This window comes from Rhinatrema bivittatum, chromosome 16 (assembly GCF_901001135.1).
Source record: "Rhinatrema bivittatum chromosome 16, aRhiBiv1.1, whole genome shotgun sequence".
Lineage (NCBI taxonomy): Eukaryota > Metazoa > Chordata > Amphibia > Gymnophiona > Rhinatrematidae > Rhinatrema > Rhinatrema bivittatum.
The window spans coordinates 55,295,581-55,314,575 of record NC_042630.1 but is presented as its reverse complement, the minus strand read 5'-3'; the positions used below and the strand labels follow the sequence as shown (position 1 = coordinate 55,314,575).

Genomic DNA, 18,995 nt, shown 5'->3' with positions numbered 1-18,995 from the left:
CCCCTGATGGAGGTGGAAGAGGTCTGAGATGGCCGCAGACTGCCAGCTGGGTTCATCAAAGACCTGTTTAAAGGTCTGAAAGAAGAGGGGAAGGTCTGAAAGTAAGGAGTCCCCGTGTTCCCATAAGGGAGAGGCCCAAACAGGGCCTTGCCGACGAGCAGAGACAGGATGAAGGTGGTCTTGACCTGGTCGCTGGTAAACTGTGCTGGTTGCAAGGAAAAGTGCATAAAGCAATGTTCAGGAATCTGTGGCACTGCTTTGGGTCTCCTGCGTAGCGGGGAGGTGTCGGAAGGTGGAGAGAAATGGCGGGAGCTGGTGCTACTGTGGGCACCGGCACAGAGACACCAGCCATTGGTGCAGAGTCCAGTTTGTTGGCCAGATGCTCTACCATGGCTGCCAGGACATCTAGGCATTGTTGTTGTTGCTGTAATCGCTGAGCCAATTCAGGGATGGCTTGGAGGCCGCTCAAGTCTATGGCCTTGGCAACCTGTTGAGTATGTGGACCTTGAACTGGGATGAGGCTTGGAACCACAACCGAGGGATGGCCCCCAGTGGTCCTCGTCACCAGTAGGTGGTACTGGTGGAGAAGACCCAACTTAAGCTTCACCTTTACCAGCCCACGTTCTTCTGAGGTTCAGCCCTTAGGAGGAGGAGCTGGTAGGACTTAGGGGTGGGTCTTCTCACGTCGAGGAGTCCAAAAATATGGTGAGGTGGTGTAAGGTGGTCTGGGTCGAGGCTGGTGAAAGACAGAAGAAGCCATGGGCAGACAGGGAGTCAGGGCAGGCAGTGAACTGGCAGTACAGTGAGACAGGCCAGAAGTTAGGACAGGCAGTGGAGGAGCAAAGACAGGAAGCCAATCCGGGGTTAAAACCAGGAAGTTAGTCTGAGGAGCAGGAGAGGAACCAGGGCCAGAGCATGGGAACAGGAAGACGAGACCAGGGGGCATGAAGCTTGAGCAGAGAATCAGGAACACAAGCTGGAACACAGGATCAAGAACACAAGCAGGAACTCAGAATCAGGAACGTAGCAACAACGCACTCGGAGCGAGTAAGACCCGGTGCCAAAACGAAGTGCAGGAAACTGAGCTGGGCTTAAATAGGGAAGTGCTGTGATGTCATCTTCAGGGGCCGGGCCAAGGTTTGCTGCCGTGGCCCCTTTAAGAAGGATTGAGAGGCATGCACGCACAGAAAGTGGGATGGAGTCAGCGGCGTAATGAGCTGCGTGGGCGAAATGCCGCTGTGGAATTTGGGGCCAGGTCTGCCCAGACCACTGAAGGAAGAGCCCGGGCCAAATGCCTGCCAGCGCAGGTAAGGGGGAGCCTGTCGTGGGTTGATGAGACTGGGAGTCTTAACATGTGGGTGCTAAAGATCAACAAGAAGAACTGAAGTTGCACTCGGGAATAGGGTATAGATCCAGTCAGGACAATTGTGATGTAAGGAGGATCCAAGACAACTCAGTAGAATCAGAGGAAAAACAGAGAGATAGGGGTAAAGAAACAAAGGTGTGAATTAATGAATGTTGCTGAAAAATGACTCTGTTTCCCTGGATCCAGCCCCTTGTCAAAAGGAAGTAGGACTTAGTTTTCTGGCAAATTGACTTTCCCACCTGGTTGGACTAATAGCATGAAAGAGAATCTGAGTTTCTTGAAGGTTCTTGTGTCCCAGCTATTGGGTTTTCCAAAAGCTGGAGCTTAGGTTAGACAAGGATCCCATATCCTAGGAAGGAGGAGATTAGTATGAAGACAGCTAGCAACATGGGTGATCATTCAGATAGAACCCCTCTCCCACATATAAGAAATATATACAATTGAACCCAGAGTCCCAAGTAAGCCTTTTCTAATTTAATCTGTTACTTATTCCTACAATGAGCATAAGGACTATTCTGGCCATAAGCCTAGACAACATAAAAGAGACCCAGTTTAGGATAACAATGGTGGTAGCCCAAGTGAACCTTGGTAGGGAGAGCTCACAGGCACAGTTTCCTCTTAATTTTCTTCCTTAACAGACATATGTACAACACAGTCTTCAAAATGATTTTGCAATAGCACACAACCCAAGAATCCAAAGAACATGTTATAAATCTTTAGCCATAGGGAAGAATGTGAGAGTCACTGTCACAATCACATAATGGTGAGTATGCTACAGTGGGGAATGAGTTGGCATCCTGGCTGCCACAAACTATACCAGCATGCCACTGGTCCAGAGCAAGCAAAATAATGGAGAATAGGGTGTCCCTTTGAAGTCCACTCCAGTGACAGCTGAAGCTGCTAATATGTTCAGTGGTCCTGAGTGGCTCCCCTATATTGTGGTTGTGACATGGTTGTGGGCCCTTGATTGCTGTATTGATGACTCCTCCCATGGGAAAGGGCCCCGTGAGGAAATACAGCAATAGGCTGACTCTACAGTAAGCAACACAAAGAGGATGGAAGCTTTATTATACAGCAATAGAGCAATGCCCGTGGAGCGGACAACTCTCTTCAGCCAAGGAATTGTCTCAGATGACAGAGTTCAGTCCAGGCACTGATGTAGTAGTAGCTGAGAAGGTCTCACCCGATGCTGTGAAGTGAGGGGTCCGGCATTGGACCACAGACTGGAGTAGGCCGAGAACCCAGTCACAGATGACGTAGCCAGCAGTGGTAGATCCGGTAGTGGTCCTCAAGTAGAGTACCCTGAGAATCTGTTCTATGGTGAGACAAGGCAGAGAGACTGAAGAGTGAAGGTACTCACAAGGCTGGTAATGCTGCTTGAGACGTGACTTCCACAGAGGTGAGGCAAGGCCCGGAGTGCCAGTGCCATGGTGTCCTTGAAGAATCAGGTTAACCCAGGAAGTAGTCAGTAGTGGAGCAAGGCCCTCAGGGAGCAAGTACCTTAGGAGTCCTTCAGATGCAGGGTAACCTGGATAGGATATAGGAGTGAAGCAAGACACCTGAGGAGTGGGTGCCTTGAGCGTCCTTGTTGGAAAAAAACCCCGGAGGGTAGGTAGGAGCAGCAAGGCCCCCAAGGAGCGGGTACCTAGAGCATCCTTGGAATCATCATAACCCCAGATGTTTGGTAGGAGCGAGTACTCAGTGTGAGCATCTCTGAAGGAGGTCGAAATTAGCTGGACCGGAATCCTTCTAAGTCATAGCTGGATTAGAGCTCGGAGGCTAAGTATCTGTAGGTAGTGATGTCATGCGGTGGGGATGCCCCCAAGGTGCCCACCATGATATGTTCAAAGGGGAGGGTGACGCGTATGCATGCCCTAAGTGTCCTCAGTGTAAGAATGTCGAACGCAATCGCCCATGCCGGTCCGTGGACGCCAGAGAGGTCGGCGAGGTGAAGCGGAGGCAGCCATCTTTCCCAGAGGAGAGGAAAGAGAGAGAAAAGAGGTGAGACAGAGAGGGCGCAGCCATCTGCGACTGACGGGTGAAACAGTACCCCCCTTCATAGAGCCCCCTTCAGGCCCCCTTCCAGAGGGTTTGGGTTTCCGATGATGCATCTGATAGAAAATACGGCTCATGTCTTTGTCGATGATATTGACAAGTGATTCCCATGAATTCTCCTCAGGTCTGTATCCCTCCCAGGAGATAAGATACTCCCAAGTCTTGCCTTTTCTGCAAACATCCAATATGTCATCAACCTTGTATTCAATGTCCTCCTCAGCATCCATAGTCACTGGTTCGGGAGTCTTGTTGGAAAACTCGGAGAGTAAAGCCAATGCCTTTCATGTGGCTTTAGCAGAGCCACATGAAAGGCATTGTATATTTTCATGGATGGAGGTACTCTTAGGCTGTACGTCAAATTTCCCAACCATCAGAGGATAGCAAAGGGTCTGACGTAACGAGGGGCAAAACGTGCTGAAGGTAGCTTGAGGTGAAGAAATTTAGTACTCAGCCAGACCTTGTCTCTGGGTTGAAATTGAGGTGCCTTCCTATGATGAGCATCGTAGGTTTTCTTAGCTCTTTGGCCTGCCTTGAGGACTAGTTCCTTGGTCTGTTTCCAGAGCTGTTATAACTCCACTCCAGTGGATTGAGCTGCTGATGAGGCCACAGACAATGGTAGTGGCAAAGGAGGTAATGGTTGATGACCGTATATGACTTGGAAAGGGGTGGACCCTGTAGCCATGGCAGGATGTGAGTTTATGACAAACTCTGCCCACTGTAGCAATTCTACCCAGTCGTTTTGTCTTGTGTTCACATAAGATAGTAAGAACTGTTTAAGTGTCCTGTTCATTCTTTCAGTTTGTCCATTGGATTGTGGGTGATAAGCAGAAGTTAGGTCCAGTAAAATGTAAATTTTTGACAAAGCGCTCTCCAGAATTTTGCGGTAAATTGGACACCCCTGTCAGATAAGATGTGCTTGGGCACCCCATGGAGGTGAAAAATGTGCTTGACAAAAAGCTTTGCTAGTTCAGCTGCGGATTGTAAACCTGGTGTGGAAAAAGATAGATTTAAGTATTGGGGTTCACCACTAGCAGAATTAAAAGTTTTTACCAGGGGATCCTGCTTGGATGAAAACTCTTTACTTATCTCCTTTTTCTACCCTTCTTGCCTTATAGACAAAAAGTTTATTATTTGATTTCAGAGATGTGTTTTCTTTTTACTCCAGAACTTTATTAACCAATAATTAATGCAGCACAGCATGCACTAGAATAATACCAGACAATATGTAGTAAAAATATTTTCTTTTATTTCAGATAAAGAAAAATATCAACCTTAAAATCTCTAAATGATTCTAAGAAACATTTCTATGTTCAAACCTTATTTTTATCAGATTATACCCTACACTCAGTGTGAAAACCATTAATATGGTGACAGATAAGATTAAGATTAAACAAATGTCAACTAATTCTGAGACCCGCCCCCTCCCCTGACATCATCGCAAGCGGATCCAGGCAGTTTGAAAGGTGCCAAGCCAGCAGGCGCCGCACGCCGAAGGGGTGCGACAAAGGGGCACTCCCCTTTGTGCACCCCTTTGTGTTATTTGTTTAATATGCTCCTTGTTATACCTTTTGCTTAATTGTTAAGAACTTTGATTTTGATGATTTTATTTTTGTAATCTCTTAGCCTCAGGTACAAAAATTTTAGATTGTAAGCCCTTTTAGGGGATAGTGAATTACCTATTGTACCTTATTGTAAACCGATGTGATATCTCTTTTTGAAATGAACATCGGTATATATAAATCGTAAATAAATAAATAAAGCATTTCTAATACATAAGCCAATTTAGAAACAATAGCAATTAATTTAATACAGGTTCTCATATGCTAAAATAAAAATTGTTTTTATTTACTTATTTATTTGTAGCTTTTATATACTGACATTCGTTTAGTAACATCACACTGGTTCACATTCAACAAAATTTTGTAACAGTGCTAAATAAATATAGCGATTAGCAGCAGTGTTTTACAAATAACATTCCAACTTAAGAGAATAATAACAAAGCCATATAAATGAAAAGTTTAACGTAGTAGAAATTAACTTTATAAGAGACAGCTAAATAATTAAAACATAATGGGGTAGATTTTAAAAGAAGCGCGATCAGCCTACTTTTGCTTGCGCATCAGACTCAAGCAAAAGTACGCTGGATTTTAGTAGATACGCGCGGAGCCGCGCGTATCCACTAAAATCGCTGGATCGGCGCGCGCAAGGCTATTGATTTTGTATAGCCGGCGCGCGCCGAGCCGCGCTGCCTAACCCGTTCCCTCCAAGGCCGCTCCGAAATCGGAGCGGCCTCGGAGGGAACTTTCCTTTGCCCTCCCCTCACCTTCCCCTCCCTTCCCCTACCTAACCCACCCGCCCGGCCCTGTCTAAACCATCCCCTTACCTTTGTCGGGGGATTTACGCCTCCCGGAGGGAGACGTAAATCCCCGCGCGCCAGCGGGCCTCCTGCGCGCCGGGCCGCGACCTGGGGGCGGGTACGGAGGGCGCGGCCACGCCCCCGGACCGCCCCGGGCCATAGCCACGCCCCCGTACCCGCCCCCAAAACGCTCCCGACACGCCCCCGAAACGCCGCGACGACCGGGCCCGCCCCCCGACACGCCCCCGACACGCCCCCCTCCGAAAACCCCGGGACGTACGCGAGTCCCGGGGTCTGCGCGCGCCGGGAGGCCTATGTAAAATAGGCTTCCCGGCGCGCAGGGCCCTGCTCGCGTAAATCCGCCCGGTTTTGGGCGGATTTACGCGAGCAGGGCTCTGAAAATCCGCCCCAATATAATTTAAATTTAAATTAACAGGAAAAGACAATGTGATACACGGTTATTGTAACTTGAGGAACAAATCTCATGGATCTCAATTTAATGAAACTATACTAATGGCATAATATCTCTAGGGTCATTATTGGTTGCAAGTTAGAGTAAGCAGCAGAGTATGACACATATAACAGATCTTGATAAAGTGTTAAATGTGTAGTAAAGCGCATTGTAAAATTAAACAAATATGAATAATAGCTTGCAGAAATAACACTCTGTAGATGGGGAAAATCTCTAGAGAGTAACATATTAGAAGAGCAAAGATATGGCATGTCACACGCTGGAAGGGAAGAGTTGAAAAGTAAGAGGAAAAGTGCATATTTGAGTAAGAGTGCAGATATAAGAGTTAAATGAAAGTGGAGTTATAAGGCTAATAGGGGAAAGAATTGCTGATCTAAGATTGTGACTACCTTATGTAAAAGCTTGTAAGAAAAGCCATGTTTAGAGTTTTTGTTTGAATTTCTTTGGGCATGATTTCTAACGGAGATCAGGTGGCATGTAGTTCCAGCATAAAGGCCCAGCTATGGCAATGGCACGCTTTCTAGTTGCGTGGAGTCGAGTTGCTTTGTGAGAGGGTGGGTGTAGTGTGGCAGCATGTTGCGTTCTGGGGGGTCTGGAGTGCTTGCGGAAGTGTAGGGCATTATTGAGCCAGATCATATTTTCAGTGTGTAGGCTCTTATGTATTAAAGATAGTGTTTTGTACATAATCCTTTGCGCAATGGGCAGCCAGTGCAAATCTTTTAGAATGGGTATAATATGTTCTGACCTTCGTGTGTTGTGAGTATGTGTGCTGCTGCATTTTTCAGCATTTGTAATGGCAGGATGGTGGTTTGGGGTAAGCTTAGAAGGAGGGTGTTACAGTAGTAATCTTTTGCAAATATAAGGGATTGCAGTATGGTTCGGAAATCTCATTGATATAGTAGAGGTTTTAGTTTTTTTAGGTTATGCAATTTAAAGTAACCATCTTTTATAGTATTACTAATGTATTTTTTAAAGTTAAGATGGTTGTCTGTTGTGACTCCGAGGTTTTTTACATTTTGTGTAATGGTGACTGAGGGGAAAAGCGTATGTGCAGAGGAATCGGTGTTATTGCCTTTCTGAGTGGAAAAGATCACGATTTCAGTTTTATCAGGGTTGATGGCAAGGTTAATGCTTGTAAGGAGTGCACTAATATTTGCAAGGGCTGTGTCCCATGCTTTGAGGGCATTGTTAAGGGTTTCATTGATGGGGATGACGATTTGTACATCATCAGCGTAAATGAAGTACATGAGACCAAGTTCTGACAGGAGGTGACAGAGGGGGAGGATGTATATATTAAAAAGGGTAGAAGAAAGGGCAGATCCTTGCGGTACTCCGTGGTTTATATTATATGATTGTGATTCTTTATTTCCAGAGTTGACTTTGTATTGCCTTCCTTGCAGGTAGGATTCAAACCAACGTAGTGGGGTATCAGCTATGCCTATTTCCATAAGCCTGGTGATGAGAATATTGTGATTTATGGTGTCAAATGCCCACCAATATGTCGAGCATGGCTAGAAGATAAGATTGCCCTTTGTCTAGCCCAGTGAGGATGGAGTTAGTGAAGGAGATAAGTAGGGTTTGGGTGCTGAGATGCTTACGAAAACCAAATTGTGAGGGTGAGAGAAATTTATGTTTTTCTAAGTGATCCATGAGCTGTGTGTTTACAATTTTTTCTAGAATTTTTGCCCAGAAAGGTAGGTTGGAAATGGGTCGGTAGTTGGTCAGGTTGTTGGCATCGGCTTTGGGCTTTTTCAGTATAGGTTTGATGATGGCTTGTTTAGGCACAGTGGGGACTTCACCAAAAGCAAGGGAGCAATTGATAATTTCAGCAAAGGATGTTACGCTTGTGGACCCTTGTGCTGGCTGAGACAGTTGGTGGTATGCCGTGGGGGCCCACGGTGAGGGTCACAGCCGGGAGATGGCTCGGAGGAGACTCAGAAGAGGCTTCACCACTGGAAGTCCGAGGTCCCCCCCAGGAGGAGCCCGTAGGGACCCAGACCTCTTGGACTTAGGTGGGACCCTATGCAACAAAGGATCCAGGTGGTGGCTGAAGAGATGGACGAAGGACGGCAGGGCCCAAGAAGCTGAAGAGTCTTCACCCTCGGAAGCCCACAGCTCCCCCAAGAGGAGCGCATGAGAGCCCGAGCTGCTGGGACTTAGGAGAATCCACTGGGCCAGCACATACCGGATACCTGAGATGGTGGAAGAGGCCGAAATTGGAGTCCAAGAGCAAAGCAGGGTCAGAAGCCAGAAGTCTGAGATCCAAACCAAAGCCCAGGGACGAAAGCTGAAGATGGAGTCATGGGATGGAGCCTGGTCGAGAGCCAGGAGTCAGAAGTCAATGCCAAAACCAGGAGCGGAAGCTGAGAACGTAGTCAGAAGATGAAGCCGAGCCAGATGCCAGAAATCAGAAGACAATACCAGAACCAGGAGCGCAAGCTGAAAACGTAGTCAGGAGCAAGCCAGGTCAGGAGTCAGAAGACAGGATGATCAGAACACACTGCAGCAACTAAAGACACAGAAGACTGTGGAACCTCGTTGCAAGGCGAGGTCCTGTTGTAGCTGCCGGGTTTAAATAACCCGCCAGCGTCTTACGTCATCCGGGGAACTGTCCAGTGATTCCCATGCTGGCCCCTTTAAATGCTGAGCACCCGGCCCGCGCGTGCGCCTAGGGGGCGGGGCCAGCCGTGGGCCATCGACGGCATCTCCCTCTCATGGGGAATGCCGCGGTAGGCCGCGATCCAGGCCTGGCAGGGTGTCGAAGGTTTCCTGTGGCTGGACTGGGCCGACAAAAGTCTCCTGTGGCCGGGCCAGGCCGCAAGATAGGTGGAGGTCCCGGGGCACGACCTGGGACCATAACAATGGAAGGTGCTATAATTTCTGGGATAGACAGTAGAAGTTTTGTTGGGATGGTGTCACTGGGGTGTGTGGCAGCATTCATTTTTTTTAATTGTATTTTCAATTTCTAAGGAGGCATTGGGTTCAAAGGAATTGAAGGTGGCATGTGGGATTTGAGGAATAGTTTTTATTTGTATGAAAACATTTTATTGAACAATAGGCAATGACAACATATAAAGATGTTTAACATATTTCAAACCTGAACTCCTTAAAAGATCCGCAATTGTCTCTACACCTACAATACAACATAATCTATACCTTACATTGTTATAGATTACAGAAGCATGGATAAAACTGTACCTTACGAGTTGTAAAAACATAATAGCCTTAATGCTTAATTTGACATCATCACCATTGTCCATGTTTTGTTTATGGTCCCTATCCTCCCTCCCCTTCCCTACGCCCTAACATAGCTCAAAAGTGGGATATATGAAGTATAAGGTAGAATATCCTGAATCATGAGGGATCATAAGACCAAAATACACCATAATACACCATACAGGGAAATAAGTTAGGCAGGTAAAAATAGATAGTTAATGTACTACTATATTGTACTAGATGCCACCTCTGCCTCCTTCGCCTTATTTGACGTCCACTGAATATATGGGCGCCATAACGTTTCAAATTTGGGTAACCAATTATGTCGAATCACTGTTAAGCGACTTAATCTATAAATTCTCTGCAAGCGCTAGGTGACTTTTAGAAACTGCGGTTCCTGTGGGTCTTTCCATGCATAAGCAAGTGCTCCTCTCACTGCTATCACAACTTGTTGTCCTAAAAACGGCAGGTGAATTCCTTTATCTAAAGCAGGAATACCCAGACATACTGTAGCGGGGTCTAGGACTATAGTGGATGCCGTCATGCATTCAATAAGCTTTTTCATCTCCTCCAAGAACTGTGTTATGACTGGGCACCCCCACCACATATGGAAATATGTACCTGTATTATCACAGCCCCTCCAACATTTATCAGATATCGTCCTGTTGAATTTGGCAAGCTTAGCTGGTGTGAAATGCCATCTGTAAAGTAATTGATATCCCTGTTCAATTATACTGGCCGAGATAGAACTCTTCTGTATATTTATATAACAAATCTCCCATTCTTTGTCAGTGAAATGCACTCCTAGATCTTTTTCCCATGCTTGTACATGTGCCAAGGAAGCAGGATTGACAAACAACATGTTATACAAGGTCGTAATCACCTTAGTGGCAAAACGTGCTTTATCGCAAAGCCCCTCAAACAAGGTCTTGCCTTGAGATAGATCCCAGTGGATCCCTTACCTAGAGATATAGTGTCCCAATTGAAGATAGAAAAAGGCATCTGAATTGGGAAAGTTAAACTCCGTCACCAGTTCCTCGAATGTTTTAACCTGGGTCCCTTTCCAGACGTGCCCCAGCCGCTTACACCCTTTACTAGCCCACCTTCATTCCCCCGATTTTGTACACCCCGGCATGAAAGCCATATTGAAAAAAAATGGGAAACTAAAAAAGTGGGTTCTCTGACCCACCAAAAAGGGTTTCCATTTACCCCAAAGTTTAAACGTAAGTGCAACCGTTGGGGGAATCACCTTTGAGTGGATGTGACTATCTTTTGGTAACCATACCATGGGATGTAAGGAAGATACCTCCATCAATGCTGCCTCCAGTCCCACCCAACATTTATCAGTTCCACTGAGATGCCAGTTTACAACTGCCCGTAACTGGGCCCCCCCAAATAATATCTTTGCAAGCAGGGAGCCCCCAGACCCCCTTTTTTTCTGGGCCTCATCATAGTCTCCTTATTAACCCTTGGTGGCCTCCTTCTCCAGATAGAGTGGAAGAGTTTTCGCTGCATTTGGGCAAGCCTAGCCTCTGAAACAAAAATGGGCAAAGTCTGAAATAAATAACCCAGCCTCACTAATATATTCATTTTCACCACATTAATCCTCCCTAACCAGGAAATCGATAGCCTGTCCCAGATTTGCAAGATTTTCTTATCTTTAACTCATTTTACATAAGAGGCCTGGGCAATCAAGTGACCTCTGGCTACCGTTCTAAAACAGTCCCATATGGTACCTTTGGAAATCTCACCTGTGTCGTTTTCCCCTCAAATAGTGACCCATTTCCTCCTGCAACTTTGTACAGAACTCTTTATCATCCAAAAGGCTTTCATTTAACTAACTGTGTACTGAGGCTGAAAAAGAGAAAAAAAGTTGCATGAGTTTTACCCATTTGACTCAGGGCAAGGGTTCTTTCTAGATTTCATCGGTCTAGGGACCAGCACTGGGGAGCAGACATTAGCCAGTGTTTGCAGTTCTTTTTGTGAGAGGGAGCTACAAGCTATATGAAATAATTGCTTATTTATGTTATACTCACGGAGGATAATGTGGACCCTTTGCCTGAGGAGGAGCTGATGCTACCTGGGAGGGTGAACCCTCGCAGGTCCCTACCGTCAGGAGGCGAGGCCAGACTGATGCAGGGGCTGACTGGAGCTTCACCAATACCAGCCCCATTCCCCTCGGGTTGAGCCTTTGGGTATGTAGGGCTGGCTGGTCTTAGGTGGGCCCCTGCAAAAATGGAGGAAATACAGCTGGAAGGGTCGTCTGAAGTCAGTCCAGGATCAGAAGCAAATGGCGCCGGCAGGAGATAGACTGCAGGAGGTCGTTCAGCGGAGGTCCGGAACCCTCGCTGAACGACCTCCTGCAGTCGATCTCCTGCCGGCGCCATTTTCCGTACGGAAAATGGCGCCGGCCATACGCGTATGGCCGGCGCCATTATCCGTACGGAAAACGATTCGCGGCAGGAGATCGCTCCCGGACGCCCGCTGGACCCCCAGAGACTTTTGGCCAGCTTGGGGGGGGGCCTCCTGACCCCCACAAGACTTGCCAAAAATCCAGTGGGGGTCCGGAAGCGACCTCCTGCGGTCGAATCGTGTTAGTCTATGGCCGCCGCCATTTTGCGGCGGCCATTTTGCGAAATGGCGCCGGCTGAAGACAACACGCTTCAACAGCAGGAGCCCGTTTCGGACCGCCGCTGGACACCAGGGTACTTTAAGGCATTTGGGGGGGTTCGGGAGGGGGGGATTTAATTTAAAGGGTCGGGGGTGGGTTTTAGGGGGATTTAGTGTGCCGGTTTTCCTGCCCTCCCCCTTCCCCCGATTTAGCTATGGACCGCCGCTGGATCCCAGGGTAATTTAAGGCATTCGGGAGGGTGGGGGATTTAATTTAAAGGGTCGGGGGTGGGTTTTAGGGGGTTTTAGTGTGCCGGTTTTCCTGCCCTCCCCCTTCCCCCAATTTACGATTTTTGACGATAAATCGGGGGAATTGGTATTGTATCGTGGCCCTAACGATTTTTGACGATTTAAAATATATCGGATGATATTTTAAATCGTCAAAAAACGATTCACATCCCTACTCTTTGTAGATATCACTGGACTAGAGACCAGGATTGGAGAGCAGATATTAGCCAGTGTTTGCAGTTCTTCCTGTGAGAGGCAGCTAGAAGGTATCTGAAAGAAAAAAAAAATTCCTGCAGATAATCTCAACTGTTCAGTTCCCTCCCTCCCTTCCCCTCTTCCCACCCTCCCACCCCTGGGTTTACTTTTCTTACATAGTCTTCCCTGATTCCTAGTGCTTAGAGCAGTGGGCTATGATCCAGGGTTCAAGTCTTACTGTCGCTCTTTGTAACCCTCCATTGCCTCAGGTACAAGAAAGCAAAAATTCAGGCAGAAGAAGGATTGCTAAAGAGGTAATGCGAGCTGACAAGACATTTTTCAGATATATCAGAGAAAGGAGAAATGTCCGAGGTAGTATAGTAAAATTGAAAACTGACAAAGATCAATGTGTGGAGAGAGATGAAGAAATGGCTGAAATATTGAACAAATATTTCAGTTCAGTGTTCTTTAAAGAAGACCCTAGGATAAGTACTGTCACTAGTTAACAAGACTGTGGATGGGGGTGGAGTAGACAAAACTCTGTTTATAGAAGAGAAGGAATGGGAAGAGCCAGGTTCCATTTACCATTACTCGCTGTCTCCTGTCAGTCAACCAATTTGCAATCCATGCTATTACTTTGGCACCCACTCCCAAGCTTCTCATTGTGTTCAGGAATCTCCTCTATGATGTTAGATCTTTAGGTAATACTATGACATTTATCTCTACACTTCATCATTCTGAAATGCATGTTCTCTCACTGTAATAACTCAATGTGGTATCACATCTATTCACAATTTTTAGGCTCAGAAAAATGTGGGCTTACATTGGGTATATGATAATAGACTTACAAAGGGTTGAATTTGCAAAAGTTTGAATCAAGTGTGCAGTAGCACCAGTTGTAATGGTTTCAGGTCTAGTCTGAGACAGAATTTTCTAACCTTTTGTTTTCATTTGTAGCTCAACCAATACATTAAGGAGGTTCACTTTAAAACCCCTGATGGAGATGAGATCTTCTTTGATGAGAAAGGGAATGTGCCAGCTCACTATGACATCATAAACTGGTATCTGTTCCCCAATGGCTCATTCAGCAGCAGGAGTATTGGAAAATTTAATTTATCAGCATCAAGTGGCCAGCAGCTCTTTGTGAACCAAAGTGCCATCTTGTGGAATCCGTACTATACTGAGGTTTGGCATTTTCTACTATTTTCTCATTAGATTGTGTATTGCATTCTGTTTAAATAATCATATCATCGTAAGATACCAGCTTTATGTCAAATCATCATTCATGCTTTTCCAACAAGAGCCCAAAGCATGTTACAGGTTCTATAGCAGATATTTAAAATCCAATATGCAAAATCAGAATGATCTAGTGCAGTAGAGGTGCAAATCAGAGTGCAGGTGATTGTACAGATATATCAGATTCTGTTTGTGAAAACAGCAGGTTTAGTAGAGTGGGCATAGGGTTTATATATCCATATATATTTATGGAGATTAGATTATACAGGATTAATGTTATACAGTGCTTCAATGGTTTATGTTTTTACCAGTTTTGAGAAGGTTGGGAGATCTGGGATGAGTCTGTTTGGTGCTAGGGCATTTTATATGGCTGAGGCTGATTCTTTTTCTGGTTTTAGACTTGAAGCTTGTGCTCTGAGGGTCTTTTAGGGTACTGGATCAGGTAGGGGATTTAAGATGGGATTGTGGGTGGGAGGGGAGAGGGAGGAGGGGGAGAGGAGAGAAAAAGACCAAGGGATTTTGTTTTCTAAATTTGAAAAGGGGTTGAGTGGGTGGGGACACTCTTGGACTCTTTTGAGGGTGGAGGGGAGATTTGGCACTATACCTGGCATTAATGTCAGTGATTTAGCAGGGTGGGTGATGAGGAATGGGACTGGAGGCCCATAAGGATTTACAAAAATGATATTTGCATCTTATCTTGCTGTTTATTTGTCTGCAGTTCAGAAAGCAGTTTAGGAAGATTTTATAGGTGGTCCAAAAAAAAAGGACTACCAAAATGGTGTTGAGTCTACACCCAAAGCCCTATGAGATGTGATATAGAGATCTAAAGATGTGTTCCCAGGCATACAAATGAGAATGCATAGCATGCTTCTTATTCATTTATTTAATGCTCATTAAAAGAAGGAACCAATCCTCATTTAGAACTAGTGACCCAATCTCAGTTCAGAAGTGGGGAGTTTTTCCTTCTATGAAAGTAAAATGCACACATTAATAAGAAGTAGCAGTAGACTAAGCCTCCTACTGGCAGCAGTAGAAATGCTGCACTGGAGCAGAGATGAGGTAAGGTCATTCCTCCTTATGCTGGATGAGCAGAGGATCTTTCCTTGTAGGCTGTTGAGAAGTGGAAGTTATGTTGGGAGAGGCAATAGGGGTGATGGCAGCAATATTTATTGCTCCATCAGGTTTTTGGACTAGGATGCAAATCTCCAGTAACTTTTATATCTATTGGGCTGCTGATGGTGGGAGGGAAATTGGAGCTTTTGGTGAATGCAGCACATGCCATAGTGATTCCTCCTATTTAGCATTGTGTTTCTACATGAAAAATTGTCAGATAATTGTAATTTTGGACAATTATGAATTAAAGTCAAGTTTAGCGCAGACGCACCATGCCAAATTTTGTGCAAATTATACACTACGTTTGCCCTATGAGTACAGACTGCTAGAGAGATGGATGGACCAGCGATTGAAAACAGCTGGAACAAGTGAAACATGCCTAAAAATGAAGGGGTAGGGGTAGATTTTCCACATGTGCACACTGCGTCCATGTGCGCGTGCTTCCCGGCATGCACATGGATGAGATGATTTTCTACCATGTGCACGCCGGTGCGGCATTGTGGAAAATCCGTGGGCCGCGTGCACATGTGCACCGGATTTTATAATCCGCACATGATTGTGTGGGCAGTGTGCACAAGGGGGGGGGGGGTTTGCAATTCTCACGCAGTGACGCATTCAGGCCTTCCCCAGTTCTCTCCCAGTCCCAGTCCCGTTACCCTCCCAGTGTATTAACTGCAACATCCTCAAATTTTTCCCAGTAAAAAGAGCAGGTCTGATAATGATGTACAGGTAAAATATTGGACAATTTTATGGCTGTACTACATATCTGGTGGTGGCGGGGAAGGCGGGGGTCATTTAAATCTGATTTTTTTTTTTAGAAAATAGTGTATGCTATTTGCTGAAATGAAAAAGGCAAAAATTTGAGGGGGAGGGGGTGGAAGCATATTTTATTTTAGATTTAATGAAAAAAGAAAGGCCTCAATTTATTCAGCATGCACATTCATTTTAGATGAGCATAGGTCCCTAGTGTCTGCTTTACAAAAGAGATTCAACAAAGACACTAGGAAAAAGGTTTATTTTACACTATGAATTTTTTACCAGAGGGTAAGATATTTTGTTTAATGCTATACAGGGTGGAATTTAAACTGCCCTTATGCATAAAATCCTGGTTTTATGCACATGGTCGGCCCATGTGTGTGCCGGGCAGATTTTCCAAGAGGCCTAGCAACGCACATAAAGGCCGGTACGCGCACAAGTGCCCAGTCCGCTCCACTTAAGGAGCGGACTGGGAGGGAATTTCCCTATCCCCCTACCCATACTCCCTCCCTGTTGCCTTTATCTCCCCACCCCTTAAACTCTACCTTTTTTCTTTTGTTCCCTTTGTTTGACATGCGAGTCTTCGGGACAGCCATCAATAGCACTGTCCCAGCCCACCTCCTCACCCAGAACATGCCCCCAGGCCACCCCTTCTAGGAAGCCCGACACTTGTGCGCGTACCGGCCTTTATGTGCGTTGCTAGGCCTCTTGGAAAATCTGCCCGGCACACACATGGGCCGACCATGTGCATAAAACCAGGATTTTATGCATAAGGGCAGTTTAAATTCCACCCTGTATAGCATTAAACAAAATATCTTACCCTCTGGTAAAAAATTCATAGTGTAAAATAAACCTTTTTCCTAGTGTCTTTGTTGAATCTCTTTTGTAAAGCAGACACTAGGGACCTATGCTCATCTAAAATGAATGTGCATGCTGAATAAATTTTACATGTACATCATTATCAGACCTGCTCTTTTTACTGGGAAGAATTTGAGGATGTTGCAGTTAATACACTGGGAGGGAACTATATTAACTGTGCACAGTTGGGTAAAGTCTGCACATACATTTTACTAGGGATGTACAGTCATTTGAAAAAGAATGAACAGACTGAAACTAATTTATTAATTAATTTATTTATAAATATTTATTTCCAGCATTCTCCAAAGTTCGGGTCGGGTTACAAATAAGAACAAACATAATGCAAATCAATACATGAGACTAAAACAAATAAGTTCAACAACATAAATATTAAAATAAACTAATAATAATAAAATACTTCACAGAAATATTAATAGAGATTAAGATAAAAACTTTGATGGTGTAATACTGAAGATACTGAGGGAGGGGAAAGTAACAGTGACATGGATAATCATGACACACATAAATCTGGGAAGGCTTATTAGAAAAGATGATGTTTAAGAGCTTTTTTGAATTCTTTTTTATTGGCAGATAGTCTTAAGTCAGGAGATAGTGTATTCTAATGAATAGGGCCTGCAATTGAGAAAGCTTGCTCTCTGGTCTAGCCGTGTTGTTTTAGGGAACAGAATTTGTAAGAGGAGTTTATTTTTGGATCTGAGGTTTTTGCAAGGGGTGTATATGTGTAATACTGTGGATAACCAGGTGGAAATATTATTGTAAAATCGGGGGTCGGCGCGCGCAAGGGGATACACAATTGTGCACCCTGCGGGCGTATTTCCCCCATTCTCTACCCCCTAGCCTGACCTTCCCACTCCTTCGCCTAACCTTTCCGTCCCCTAACCCTAACCTAAACCCCCCAAATTGTTATTTTAACTTTTGCGCCTGCCAGCACGCGATCCTCCAACACAGCGGCAAATGGCCACTGTGCCAGAGGTCTCTGGCCCTACCCCCATCCCACTCCTGGACCACCCCATCCCGCCCACACCCTGCCCCCGGACCACCCCTTTTGTAAAGCCCCGGGACTTAGATGCGTCCCGGACCTTACTCGTGTCACTGGGCTTTTATAAAATAGGCCCGGCACATGTAACCCCCACTACACGCGTAAGGCTTTTAAAATCCATCCCTATATTTTATACCTAAGGTGGACAATAACTGACAGATGAGTGTGAGGTATTTCTTGAATAGAGTGGCTGATAAAGCAGATCCTTGTGGAACACCTGTGTTTAGAGCAAAAGGAATGGAATAAGTTTGATTTATAAATATTTGCTGGTATCTGTTTTTTTAAGTATGATTGAAACCAAGTATGCACTGTTTCGGATATTCCTAGGTTTTATAGACGGGTAGTAGAATTTGATGGTTTATGGTATCAAAGACAACAGAAAGATCTAGGAAAATGGAAATGTGTGAAGATCCTATGTCAAAACCAAGATGTTACGCTTGAGGTGGACCCTTGGCCTGGTGCAGGATTGGTACAGCCCTCTGAGAGAGCCCAGAGGGCGCCTGCAGCCAGGAGACGGAGCACACTAGAAGGCAGCTGGAGCTTCACCAATAATGGCCCGGGGGCTCCGCGGGTTGAGCCCTTGGATTCCCGGACTTCCTGGGCTTAGGTGGGCCTCTGGGGGTCTCCCGGAGAGATGGTGGAGAGGTGTGCCCACGAAGAGTAGAGGTGCATGGCTGATGGTGAACAGACAAGCTAGACCAGAACAGAGAGTACCAGAGACCATGGGTACGAGACAGAAACTGAAGGTCCTCCAGGAGGGTAGGCTGCGCCTGGTGGTCTAGCTCGAGGAAGGCCATTGATAGCGTCAAGGTAGGCGGTCCTAGTGGTGACAGGAGAAGCAAAGAGAGTGCCCGAATGGAGCGCAATGGTCAAAGCCAGGATATCTGTCCAAGGATGGTCAGCCAAAGCAAGGGTCAGTTCCAGGTATTGGTTCAAGTGTGGTCAGACCAAGCAGAGGGCAGTTCCAGGTATCAGTCCAAGTGTAGTCAGAGGCAAGCCAGGTGAGAACCGGGTATCAGTCCGAGAAGGTACAACTTGGGTTGCAGAATGTGGAACAAAACTCTGGAACGAAGGAACAAAACTCAGGATTGAAGGAACACAGGAATAAGTGCTGGAACACAGGAAGAACCACAGGAACACAGGAGCAAAAGCAGGAACACTGGAATGAGTGCAGCCGGCGCCATTTTTCATTACGGCCGGCGCCATTTTTCATTACGGTAACACGATTCGAGTGCAGGAGGTCATTCCCGGACCCCCGCTGGACTTTTGGCAAGTCTTGTGGGGGTCAGGAGGCCCCCCCAAGCTGGCCAAAAGTCCCTGGGGGTCCAGCGGGGGTACGGGAGCGATCTCCTACGCTCGTGACGTCGGGGGACAGGAACCAAAATGGCGCCGGCGCCATTTCTATCAACGCACC

At 46.0% G+C, this 18,995-nt stretch overlaps 1 protein-coding gene across 1 annotated transcript in view; it reads left to right on the top strand.

Moving 5' to 3' along the window:
• The window catches only part of LOC115077698 (vomeronasal type-2 receptor 26-like), a 76,165-nt gene that overhangs the window by 43,140 nt on the left and 14,030 nt on the right, over nt 1-18,995 (top strand). The window contains exon 4 of the mRNA XM_029579989.1: nt 13,516-13,743. Coding sequence (XP_029435849.1) covers nt 13,516-13,743 — 228 coding nt within the window. The remainder of the gene's footprint in view (nt 1-13,515; nt 13,744-18,995) is intronic.